This window comes from Apodemus sylvaticus, chromosome 4 (assembly GCF_947179515.1).
Source record: "Apodemus sylvaticus chromosome 4, mApoSyl1.1, whole genome shotgun sequence".
In the NCBI taxonomy this organism is placed as follows: Eukaryota; Metazoa; Chordata; class Mammalia; order Rodentia; family Muridae; genus Apodemus; species Apodemus sylvaticus.
In genome coordinates, this window is record NC_067475.1 from 72,408,275 (window position 1) to 72,421,737 (window position 13,463).

Below are 13,463 nucleotides of genomic sequence, written 5' to 3' on the forward strand. Positions count from 1 at the left end.
AAGCACTTCTAAACTTCTTCTATGAAGCCAGCATCACTTTAATATCCAAACCAGGTTAAGACACAATTAAAAAGAGAAACTATAGACCTATATTCTGGATGAACATAGATGGAAAATACTCAATAAAATACTTCTAGAAAGAATACATACAGACATTGAAAAACTGTACAGCATGGGTATGTTGGCTTTAGTCTTAAAGATGCAGAGATGACTTAACATAAGTCAATAAAAGTAATAAGCAACATGAATGGACTTACAGATAAAAGTCACATGATCATCTCAATCAATGCAGAAAAAGTCTTTGACAAAATCCAATATGACTTTATGGTAAAAGTCCAAGAGAATAAAAACCTGAGGGAACATAATTCAACATAATATAAGTTTATCATCCTAAATGGAGAAAAATACATGAAATCAGGAATGAGGTATGGATATCTACTATCTGCACTACTTTTCAATATTGTACTTGAAGCACTAACTGGAGCAATGAGGCAACAGAACGAAATTAAAGAAATACAAATAGGGAAAAAAGAAGCCAAAGGTAACATGATATGATACATAAGAGAACCTAAAAATGTGATCTCAAGATTTCTAGAAATTACCAACAATTTTACCAGTGTGGCAGGATCTAAAATTCACTTGTAAAAATCAATAACTGTTTTATTCACCACCAACAAACATACAGAGAAAGAAATCATGGTCACATTTTCATTTTCAATAATGTCAAGAAAATGAAATGTCTAGGAATAAGCCTGACCAAGAACGTAAAGAATGTGTACAATAAATAAACAAAGCCTCCAAAGAAAGTAGAGAAAGACACTACAAAATGGAAAGATGTCAGAAGCTTATGGATTGGTAAAATTAATATTGTGAAAATTACCATTCTATCAAAAGCCATTTATAGATTTAATTCAACCTTAATCAAAATCCCCATTTCTCCCCTCAGATAAATAGAAAAAATATTCTAAAATACATATGGAAAGACAAAAGACCCTATATAGACAAAAAAATTCTGAACAACAACAAAAACACCTGGAAGGAATGTGAGACTGGACCTTAAGATATATTGCAGAGACATAATAATAAAAACAATCAGGTATTGGCACAAAAACAGATAAGTAAAAAAACCACTAAAGCAAAATTTAAGATTCAAAACTGATTACACTCTAGTTATCTAATACTGAACAAACTTGCTAAAGTCGCACACTGGAGTGGAGGCAGCATCTACAACAAATGGTGCTGGGAAAAACTGATGCCCACATGTAGAACAATGAAATTAAACCCTTATCTTCCATCTTTTACAAAATCCAATTCCAAATGTATTAAAAGAATGTGAAATTTAAAACACTGAAATTTCTAGAAGAAAACAAAACAGAACATACACTTTACCCTCTAGAGTACAGGTATAGGAAAGGACTTTCTGACTATGACCCATTTACCAGGAATTTAGGCCAACAAAAGTGAGGTCTCATGTATAGTACGTAGAGGATCCTAGCTGGTTCTGACCCGAAAACTTCTTCTCTGAGGACCAGCTCTTCACAATTCCAAAAGTCACCATGCAAGCTTACAAGGGACAAAAGCAACCAGTAGACTCACCCAGATAAGGTGCCTGTGAGCCACAAGAACAATCAGCATGATAAGATATCCTTAAGGAGTCACCGCAGCAGCCATCTTCCAGTAACTCGCCAAAATAACGAACACAAAGGGAAAGAGGAGAGGCACCCAGTATGCGTTCTCTAGGCATTTTAGAAAACATGGAGCTCTTCCTTTGGCCACACACATGGGAATCTACAAGAAGGGTGATATTGTAGACAACAAGGGACTGGGCACTGTTCAAAACGGTATGCCCCATTAGCGTTGCCACGGCAAACCGGAAGAGTTTACAATGTCAGCCAGCATGCCGTGGGCATCACTGTAAACAAGCAAGTTAAGGGCAGATTCTGGCCAAGAGGATCAGTGTGCGGATTGATCACATCAAGTACAGAGACAGCTTCCTGGAGCGGGAGAAAGGGAACGATCAAAAGAAAAAGGAAGCTAAAAAGAAGGGCACCTGAGTTCAGCTGAACTGCCAGCCTGCACCATCCAGAAAGGAACACTTTGTGAGGACTAACGGAAAAGAGCCTGAGCTGTTGGAGCCCATTCCATCCAAATTCACGGCCTAACGTACAAAACAGAAATAAAGCATCTGGACTGCAAAGTGGTTTTAAAGATAACCCTAATGGTAAAATAGTGGCAAAGATTCTTCTAAGTACACAACAGCTCTCTAACTGGACTTAAAACTCGCTCAACAAGAGTAAAATCACCGGCTGGTACTGGAAATCTAGCCAATTGCCCATGACTAATGAAGTCATGGATTTTGGAGGAGATCCAAAAACTGCCACTTTGCTAATCAGCGTAATTCGTAAGTACATTTTTAAAATCTGTATTTATATCCACGGATAAGTATAAGTGTCACTCCTCAGCAAGGAAACTTCTCTTTGCAACAGAAACCATTACAGAAAGCCATGACCAATCAAAATGCGGAGAACAAGAGGCCATGTGGCGCCTAGCTCCAACGGACATGTAAACAACATAGGTTTTGCACCCAAGGCTTAGACATCATAGTGGAAGAAGAGGAAGAAAGATTATAAGAGACAGAAAAATAGGAAGTTTGTGAAGTTTAATTTCCTAAAATAGTTGAAAATGTTACATCCATGCAATCTCACCAACACTGCTACCTTAACAAGGCCTGAAAAAGGATAGCACCACTATATATGTTAACACGGAATAGAGAAACTTCATTGAGACTCTGTCCTAGGAAAGAAAATATAGGCAACTAAAGAATGCTGATAGCAGGAGAAATATTCTGCCTTGGGAAGATTATTATTCAATACTAGGGTGTTAGCTATTAAATCATAGGCAAACAAGTAATATGTGGAGTTATTTTGTTATATTTATATACTTAGACCTATATATGTACATGTTATCTATGTAATGATGATTAAAGAAATCGTGGCCATGGATTTGAGTGGATCAAGGTGAGAGGGATAAGGGAATAGTTGAAGAGAGAAAAAGAAAGGGTAAATGACAAAATATTTTCATTTTGAAAGGTAGAGAATGAGTTATGAGTCACCTTTTGAAATTAATGAGCAGAATCAGCATGAAAGATCCATTTATCTTGGTATTTCTTACATAAAAGTTTTCACTTGGAAAAGGATGATATTAGTCATAATTTACATAATGTCATTGTTTTGATAGCTTCTAGAGATGAGAAAGATTCAAATGTCTTTTCTATCCTGAATATTATTTAACAATATTGTCTTTGAAAACAAGATTCAGTGAGTAAAAATTAATGTTTTATTATGTCCTCAGTGATAGTTCTGGAGAAAAATAAATGCTGAAGGATAATGTTTAGCATGATTTCTAACAACTGAGCATTCTATTATGCCTTCTAAGTTTTGGGTGCAGGAGCTAGGCATCACGTGGTGGTTTGTTATGCCCATTGTGATTAGTTGTGGTTTTCTGTAGTGATCTCTGTCTGTTGAAGAGAGAATTGACTTTAATCATCAAGTCTCATTTTTCTTTCTCTTTCTTTCTTTCTTTCTTTCTTTCTTTCTTTCTTTCTTTCTTCTTTCTTTTTTTATAGAAGGAGTTTATTTTGTCCCACTGTTCCACAGGAATGAAGAGTCCATCATGGCATCAGATTTCTACAGTAGGAAGCTGAGCAATCACATCTCATTCACATACCGGAAGCAGTAAGTGGGAAAGGTCAGAAATCAGAAATCCTTCTCTTCCACAATACTTGCTTCAGCAAGGCTCTACAGTGTAACCGTTCCACAACCCCCCCAAATAGCACCACCAGCCTGGGACCAAGGAGTTAAATACATAAATCTGTAGTGGGATATTTCTTATTCAGACCACAATATATACCAAGACAAATTTACTTCAGGTCAGACATAATTTTGAAGGTGTGTGTGTGTAGTGAGGTTCTGAAACCTCAAAGGAAGCTCACAGTTGCCGCCAGATTATGACTTATATTTTAAAAACTTCAGTTAAAATTCTTCAAGTATGTAAACATGAATCACATTGCCATAGTCCCATTATTGTTTCCTAACCTTTTATTTCACAGGGTTCTGATTTGAACAGGGCATCCAAAATAATCATATTTTTAAATAGAGAGCTAATACTTCTAACAAAATTATTCTTCCTCTCATCCATAAAGTACTTTCATTAAAAGGCTGATATACAGTGAAAGAGTGAATTATGAGATACAATATAATACAGTATTTTGATACTCTATTAAAACTTGAGATCCTTTCCTTACTAACCACAGAATTCTTCAGAATTATAGTCATAACTGAAAAAAAGCTACTTGACAAAGCCTAATTTTTCTTTTTTTTTTGTTTTTTTTTAATTTTTTTTTATTCGATATAATTTATTTACATTTCAAATGATTTCCCTTTTCTAGCCCCCCCACTCCCCGAGAGTCCCGTAAGCCCCCTTCTCTTCCCCTGTCCTCCCACCCACCCCTTCCCACTTCCCCGTTATGGTTTTGCCGAATACTGTTTCACTGAGTCTTTCCAGAACCAGGGGCCACTCCTCCTTTCTTCTTGTACCTCATTTGATGTGTGGATTATGTTTTGGGTATTCCAGTTTTCTAGGTTAATATCCACTTATTAGTGAGTGCATACCATGATTCACCTTTTGAGTCTGGGTTACCTCACTTAGTATGATATTCTCTAGCTCCATCCATTTGCCTAAGAATTTCATGAATTCATTGTTTCTAATGGCTGAATAGTACTCCATTGTGTAGATATACCACATTTTTTGCATCCACTCTTCTGTTGAGGGATACCTGGGTTCTTTCCAGCATCTGGCAATTATAAATAGGGCTGCTATGAACATAGTAGAACATGTATCCTTATTACATAGTGGGGAGTCTTCTGGGTATATGCCCAGGAGTGGTATAGCAGGATCTTCTGGAAGTGAGGTGCCCAGTTTTCGGAGGAACTGCCAGACTGATTTCCAGAGTGGTTGTACCAATTTGCAACCCCACCAGCAGTGGAGGAGTGTTCCTCTTTCTCCACACCCTCTCCAACACCTGCTGTCTCCTGAATTTTTAATCTTAGCCATTCTGACTGGTGTAAGATGAAATCTTAGGGTTGTTTTGATTTGCATTTCCCTAATGACTAATGAAGTTGAGCATTTTTTAAGATGCTTCTCTGCCATCCGAAGTTCTTCAGGTGAGAATTCTTTGTTTAACTCTGTACCCCATTTTTAATAGGGTTGTTTGGTTTTCTGGAGTCTAACTTCTTAAGTTCTTTATATATATTGGATATTAGCCCTCTATCTGATGTAGGATTGGTGAAGATCTTTTCCCAATTTGTTGGTTGCCGATTTGTCCTCTTGATGGTGTCCTTTGCCTTACAGAAACTTTGTAATTTTATGAGGTCCCATTTATCAATTCTTGCTCTTAGAGCATATGCTATTGGTGTTCTGTTGAGAAACTTTCTCCCTGTACCGATGTCCTCAAGGGTCTTCCCCAGTTTCTTTTCTATTAGCTTCAGAGTGTCTGGCTTTATGTGGAGGTCCTTGATCCATTTGGGTTTGAGCTTAGTACAAGGAGACAAGGATGGATCAATTCGCATTCTTCTGCATGCTGATCTCCAGTTGAACCAGCACCATTTGTTGAAAAGGCTATCTTTTTTCCATTGGATGTTTTCAGCCTCTTTGTCGAGGATCAAGTGGCCATAGGTATGTGGGTTCATTTCTGGATCTTCAATCCTGTTCCATTGATCCTCCTGCCTGTCACTGTACCAATACCATGCAGATTTTAACACTATTGCTCTGTAGTATTGCTTGAGGTCAGGGATACTGATTCCTCCAGATTTCCTTTTGTTGCTGAGAATAGTTTTAGCTATCCTGGGTTTTTTGTTGTTCCAGATGAATTTGATAATTGCTCTTTCTAACTCTGTGAAGAATTGAGTTGGGATTTTGATGGGTATTGCATTGAATCTGTATATTGCTTTAGGCAAAATGGCCATTTTAACTATATTGATTCTACCGATCCATGAGCATGGGAGGTTTTCCCATTTTTTGAGGTCTTCTTCCATTTCCTTCTTCAGAGTCTTGAAGTTCTTGTCATACAGATCTTTCACTTGTTTGGTAAGAGTCACCCCAAGATACTTTATACTGTTTGAGGCTATTGTGAAGGGGGTCATTTCCCTAATTTCTTTCTCAGCCTGCTTATCCTTTGAGTATAGGAAGGCCACTGATTTGCAAAGCCTAATTTTTCATAAACTTATATAACTCACTCAGATGTTTTACGACATGCCTAAAATAACTGGCATATCGATTTGGCTTAGAACAGTGGATTTTATATCTCTGACCAAATTCCTTTGGCCCTTTAGTTACATTTTTAGAGAGTAGACGTTTCCTGGTATCTAGTATTGCCCTTCCCATGATTCTTTTAGTTTAAGGTGTAAAACTTTACATAATGAGTGTATAAAATATTTATAAAACTGAAGGGAGGAACTAATGGATTAAATATTGTTGTAGGATAGCAAATAAGACAATACTATTCAGTATGATTTGGTTATGGTAATTGTTCAACAGACTTCTCTTTTATTTGATGAAGAGGAAATTTCACCCCAGAAGAGCGAACCATGTCAAAGTGAGCCTTGGAAAATCAAAGGTTGGCTGAGCATGACAGCTACAGTGACCTGACACCTAATGCGGTTGATCTCAGAGTCAAGGATTAAATTCCAGTCTTTCTGAAGTAACTCACACATCACTTATCCAAGTCAATTGAAGACTTGGGTGTTGCCCTGAACACAGGTAGAGGTGTGGACCAGTTGGCATCTTAGCCATCTCCTGATCATTCCAAAGCTGGAACTTGAGGTAAGCAGAGCTGCCATTGGAAAAACCAGGAATCAGTTTCTGGCCTCGCCCTATTACTAAGCCTTTTGGTCCAACCTCACCAGGAGAACAAATGTCACAGCCAGTGAGACAGTGGAAGATCTGAAGGTGATGTGGCCACTATGCCTCACCCTGGCAGTCTCAAAGTACAGGATCCTATTGGGTGACTCGAATCATTAGGAGTAACTATTAATATACAGAAATATCACTGATAATGTTGGAGTATTTAAAAGTCTTAAAAATGGCCAATGAATGTGTCATCCTGGGTTGAATTAATGAAGATAAATACAAAATGCAGGAAAGGTTGTCAAATGATTTACTGTAGGCTTATGTCAATAACATCGTACATGAAAAGAAAAAAATCAAAGGGACTGTGATGAGTAGACATGGCAGGGCAAAGTATTCAGCATGTGTTGTAGGATGAAGGACTCTGTACCAAGTATACAATATAATGGAAAATGTCTAACGTGCAGGCCAAGTAAAAGGCTGTATCTGATGGTACTTTGGATTTTTATTTTAACCTGAAGAGAGTCCTGAACAGGGCTTAAATAATTGATTGATATAAATTATTTAAGAGAAGAGGAGAGTCTTTTCTTGCATCTGATATTCAAAAGTAATTCAGGAAGATCACATAGCCTAGTGCCAACATTCTAACAAGAAATTCTAACACTTATAGTGAAAAAATATATCTGAGAAAAACTGAATAGTAATGTTCTATGAATGAATACATAGCTAAAGGATAGATAGATAGGTACATATATGGCAGATGATAGGTGGCAGATAAGTGGTGATAGATAGATAGATAGATAGATAGATAGAGAAAAATAATACATTATAGATAGATAACAGATTAAAATTAGATGATACATAGATAGATGAAAGATAGATGAATCATGAGATATCAGATATGTACATTATAGATAAATAGACAGATGATAGACAACAGAAATTGGATAAATAGACACATGGGATTATGATAAATTGCAGTCAAATATTGTCCAAATCTATAGATTGGTTGATGTCATCTCTCTCACATTTCCTTGGTGTTAATTATTCCCACATGACTTGAACATTATTCCCAAAGTCTTATCTGTTCCCAGAATGTAAGGGAGCTAGAAGAGATCTTGCTTCTCCCCCTGAATCCTTCTGATTTGATTTGTTTTCTCTATGGGTTTGGTCAGTTTACAGAAACTACAACCATGTGACAGTCCCTTTAATCATCCTCTTTTAAATTAAACCTGAGCTATTTCCAGTGAAATCTCCAAAACAGGGACATTCTAACCCCCATCCAAATGCATCTGTAGAACAGTAGACATTTGTGAGAACCAGGGCAATGAAGAGAGTACATGGGCCTAAAAACCCAACTCTTTCCCCATGAATTAGTAAGGATTCTTGCCCTTGAAATTCCCTGCTCCTCTCAGGGAGAAATGTGCCTCGTCTTGCCCATTTTGACTCACATGGAAGAATACACATATGTTATTTCACAGAATTTTATTCTTTCTGCCTATTTCTCATCTATGGACATCAGACATCCATCCCATATGACCTTAAGGAAAATAAGCAATAAACCAATAAACAATGAAATCAATTTTCTCTAGAAAACATTAGAATTTTAAAAGTATTCTTAAATTAGATTAACTTTATAAAATATGTGTTTTGCATGTGAAATTTTATGCATGCATATAATATATTTTGACTATATCAACCCACATTCAGTTAACTTTTTAAAAAGAACTAACTTTCCCCCTCTTTATTCAGCAGGCTAAATATATATTGTTGGTTAAGAGTTTTCAATTATCTATAGTTTTTAGAAGGATCATTTATTCTTTTCTACCTTTTCAAATAAACCAGTGCCTTTCACTACACACATAAGTAATTGTACTCTATAAATAAAAGTTACTCTTAAAAGGGAAAATTGTACAGGGCAAACAGGTTTAAAACCTCACATCTTCTCTTTACTGACTCAAATTTCTTGACCAGGCTTTTGCCTGTGTAGATGTCTAACTGTGTTATAGAGCCACACAGATAGGGAGAGGGTAGAAAGCTGTTTAAGTAGCCATGCTTACACATGCTCCATAGTTTTATCTAGTGTGAACTTGATTAAAAGACTATCAGGACTGAAGTTTACATTAGAAATAGGAAGCAAGGGAGATAGACTAAGAAGTGAACAGTCTCTAAAGCACATGCCCTTCAGGTACGTGAAGTTAAGGGTGCCAGGAATCCACTTCCTCCTCATCTCATGCCTAAGTCATAGTCCATGCTTGAGTATCTTTGAGTCCCATGGAGGAAGGCTGGCGAGGAAATCTTGTCATCTTCAGTCACAGGGCCACATGGGTGTCAGAAGTCAGAGTCATCCAGGCCCAGCCACTGTCTCACAGGTTGGGCAGAGGCCAGGATCAGAATAAAAAGGCTGAGTGACAGAGCACCTCCATCCAGTCCTCTTGAAGTGGCTACAGATCTTGTGCTTCCTGTCATCTTGGTAAGTGTCCATTGGGACCGTACTAGAGGAAAGCTGAGAGGAGAGCTGGGGGGGAGGCTGTATAGAACCACAGAGTCAAGAGGTCATTCTTACAGAGGACTTAGGGTAGGCCAGAATAATGGGGAGAGAAAAGAGCATCCTGACATCCATCGGAGGCATAAGGAGTCAGGCTCCATTTGACTTAGGGCTCTGCACAGAATAAACTTCTCTGTAATGGAGTGGGTCTCTAAGAAGCACAGAAAAGTATGCATATTCAATTGAAGCACTCTGAAACATAGCCCTGGCCTAGTATTCAGAGGAAGAGAAGGAGACAGAATAGGGTACAAAGCTCTCTTTGCAATGAAATCCATTTTCCCTGAAATGATGCTTTAAACAGTTTCCAAGATTGTGATTCAGACACATTTCATAATACTTAGCTTGTCATTTGATATTGGACACTAAATGCTAGCTTTTATCTGGCTTGTGTGGGTTTCTGAAGCTTCCAAAAATAATAATGAGCATGCTAGAAGATGAACTTTCTACAGTAGAAACTATTAGAGATAATGTGTCTATGATTTTTATGGATGCTAAGGGGACAGGGTAGTTCTGGAGTCCGTAGTCTGACATGTGTGTCATTCTTCCACAGCTCCAGAACAGTAACCAGCCTAGATGTCCTGCCAGCAGAACCAGCAGCAGTGCCAGCCTCCTCCCAAGTGCACCCCCAAGTGCCCTCCCAAATGTCAGACTCCAAAGTGCCCTCCAAAGTGCCCCCCTGTGTCTTCCTGCTGTAGCCTGGGTTCTGGGGGCTGTTGTGGCTCCAGCTCTGGTGGTTGCTGTGGTTCCAGTTCTGGTGGCTGCTGCAGCTCTGGGGGTGGAGGCTGCTGCCTGAGCCACCACAGGCCTCGCAGATCTTTTCATCGCCATCGCCGCAGCTCTGGATGCTGTAGCAGTGGTGGCAGCAGCAGCTGCTGTGGCAGCAGTGGTGGCAGCAGTGGTTGCTGTGGCAGCAGTGGTGGCAGCAGCTGTGGCGGTAGTCAGCAGTCTGGGGGCTGCTGCTGAGCTGACCCCTTGCACTTCAGACAAACTGTGCAGAAAGAAGCCACATCCAGAAGTGTTCCTGCCTGCCACTCCTCCTTTCTGTTGTGTGCTCTGTTCTGGACTTTTGGTCATCTTCTGCAAAGTTGTAATTTTTCCCCTAAAATGACCAGGCTGTAATATTAAAGTCTCCCCTTTCAAACATGACTGAACTTATGTTTATTTTTGACAACAACATACTTCCAAGTCAGTGTTACTAGCAAGTCAGTGGAATTACAGCCTACATCAATAATGTGGGCCACCAGATTCGCAAGCAGTAGGAGCACAATGAGAAGCATGGAAAAGCTCAAGTGGATCTATATTTCTTTCTTTGTCCCTGAAGACCTGCAGCTGAAGTTGTATAGACCAAGTTCTAAGAAAGTGGAAGGTACACACAGCAAAGGAGATGATGAGGCAGGTAATGAGAAGAATATACTCACCACTGTTTTCCTACCGGGAGATGTGAAACAGCTTCCTTTTACCTCACAAAAGGAGGCAGGCAAGGAGCATCCAGTCAACACTTATGGGAGCAATTTCTAAGTCAGTCGTGTGCTCACATAACCAGGCCCAATGTCACAGGCTGAAAGAATACAACAACAACAAGACAAAAGGGCTTAGGGCTAGAGAATATGTACTCACATCCTCTGATGCACTTTTTTCTCTGCTGTGGTCCTGGTAAGTGATTACTCGAAAGAACTTCCTAAGTTTCCCAGAGGGAAACCTTAGAACATGAGAATCTGGACATGGGCTCAGCACAGAGGTAAAATACAAAATGAAGAGATGCCTAGAAAGTCTGCATAAGGTCAATGAGTATTAGTTTTGAGAATGTTGATGCTCATGTCTCACCCATATAATCCTGACACACTTTATTTCTTGATGCACTTGGGCCTCTGATACTGAACACAAACTGTGCCTCACTACCTTTTCTCATCTGAAGCCTGTATTGTGACCACTTAGTGACCAGAAGCACATTCAGGGCTAAATGGTTACAAAGATGTGTGACTCTCACCCTTTTCAGTGTCCCTTAGGTGGTCAGGAGGGGTGCCTGGACTTCTATCTATACCAGAAGCACTAAAGATGAATCTTGATACACAAGGTGAAGTCACTGGTGCCATGGAGAGAGATGGAAAAAACTAGTGGCTTCAAAAGGACAGCACCTGGCTTGGGATCACTGGACGTGTGACAAGCTGGGGTATGTCTCATTGGTGGCCAATCAGTGCAAAGCCTCACATAGTCCAATGATTATAACTGGGGATAAACAATTCATGTGATAACACTTTGTACTCCTTATTCTTGTGTATGTAAGATGTGTGTGCTATGTTATGTCTCATACACACATTTGCGAAGTACATTAGTTAAATATATGGGGAAGTAATTCCCAAAAGAAGTGTGATTTCTTCCTTGCTGACAGATTTTAAAGAATTTATTGACTGCTACAGGGCACACTTGCTCTCATTGATCTTCTGTGGGAGGAAAAAAACCTTATCTCTATATAAAGGCATACTGAGGATCCAATGAGATAATGTAAAATGTTTGTCAAACTATTTTAGAGATAATTTCCTCTATGGCTTATCCTGAAGAAGCTTGTAACATGTAAAGAAACGATTGTATAAAGGCAATGGAGCAGGCTTGAGCCGGCTCTGTGGGATTTCTACCCTGCTTTAGCTCCAGATTGATCATCCACCAATATGTGCTTACTACAGTACAGAATAGGGAGCTGCTAGACCCTACATCAGGCACCTCACCTTCTCATGCAACTGGCTCACCCTTACTGGGTCTTAGTCTAAATTACCCCAGTCTCCTCCTCTCACATGGAAAGTCAGTACCTGGGACAGACCTGCACATGACAACTGCTGTCTGAGCCACCAGAGCAGACTCTGGGTGATGCAGCCAGGTGTTGGGACCTCCAGCTGCTGTGACTCAGCAGCCAGAAGTTCGGAGGCCTTTGAGGAATGTACTTTACTTCATCCAACTGAGGCTGCTTAAGTGTCTGAATCACATCTGAGAACTTAATCTCTGGGTGGGGCACCACACATTTTGGGGATTAGAAAAAAATGATTTCTTTCAAAACTATTAAAAAGCCACAGTCACCTTGCCAAAGTTCTGAATGCCTCCCCTCCCCACAACAACTCTGTCCTATGTTACTGCATTCAGTGAGGTGATGTGGAAACTGTATCAATGTGCCCAAGTGCCTATTGGATAATTCATGGTTCCTGCTTGAATTGCCATTGCCTAACCCCTATCTCTCGTGCTGCTGGCTAGTAACTTCTCAGTAGGCAGAAGATCAATACAAATACTAAAAGTGCAAATTAGGGTTTCCATATGTCTGTCTTTCCCACTAATTCTGTGTTTTGTCTTTAAATCAAAGCATTACATCAATGGTTCAAATCTAGCCCTAGTGTACAGAGTGAGTTCCGGGTCATCTAAGACTACATAGAGACATTCCACTTCAAAAAAAAAAAAAGCAAGTGATATAATATAATATAATATAATATAATATAATATAATATAATATAACATAACAACAACACAACACAACACAACACAACATAACATAACATAACATAACATAACATAACATAACATAACATAACATAACATAATATAATATAATATATAAAATTAACAAGGCACTTCAGTAACACTGAGACATTTTTGTTTTTTAACTTGTGATTCCCTTCATGTCTGTCACTTGGTTCTTACATCCTGCCAGGAAGTGGCCATTGCCATTCCTTTCTCCACACTCTCCTCATGCCTTTAGACCCTACATTCTGGTCCTTTACCTGGTAAATCTCCAGCTAGTCAATTTTCTTACTGAACTTATAAATACACACACATATTAAAACATAAACAAAACATTCTCACAAAAGGTAAAGTTGTATGAGGAAACCCTACTAATTAAAGCCGCAGTCTACTGTGACCAGATAGCTCTTCTGAGGTGGGTACAAAATGGAGGCCTTCCTTTACCAGCAGGGTTTCCCCTTCTCTGACCTTGCCTGGGGAGTTGAGTCCCCATGTCCTCTACCTGGGGAAG

At 39.1% G+C, this 13,463-nt stretch overlaps 1 protein-coding gene and 1 pseudogene across 1 annotated transcript; both read left to right on the forward strand.

The window, feature by feature from the left end:
- The first annotated feature begins 1,681 nt into the window (after positions 1-1,681).
- LOC127683641 (60S ribosomal protein L21-like) lies at positions 1,682-2,162 on the forward strand (annotated as a pseudogene).
- Positions 2,163-10,024: 7,862 nt separating this feature from the next.
- On the forward strand, positions 10,025-10,414 carry LOC127683642 (late cornified envelope protein 1D-like). The gene has a single exon (XM_052180947.1). The coding sequence runs from the start codon at positions 10,025-10,027 to the stop codon at positions 10,412-10,414; it is 390 nt and encodes a 129-aa protein (XP_052036907.1).
- The last annotated feature ends 3,049 nt before the right edge of the window (positions 10,415-13,463 follow it).

What these genes read in the sequence shown, in the direction of transcription:
- LOC127683642 (XM_052180947.1), top strand. Translation starts at nt 10,025, where the DNA reads ATGTCCTGCCAGCAGAACCAGCAGCAGTGCCAGCCTCCTCCCAAGTGC.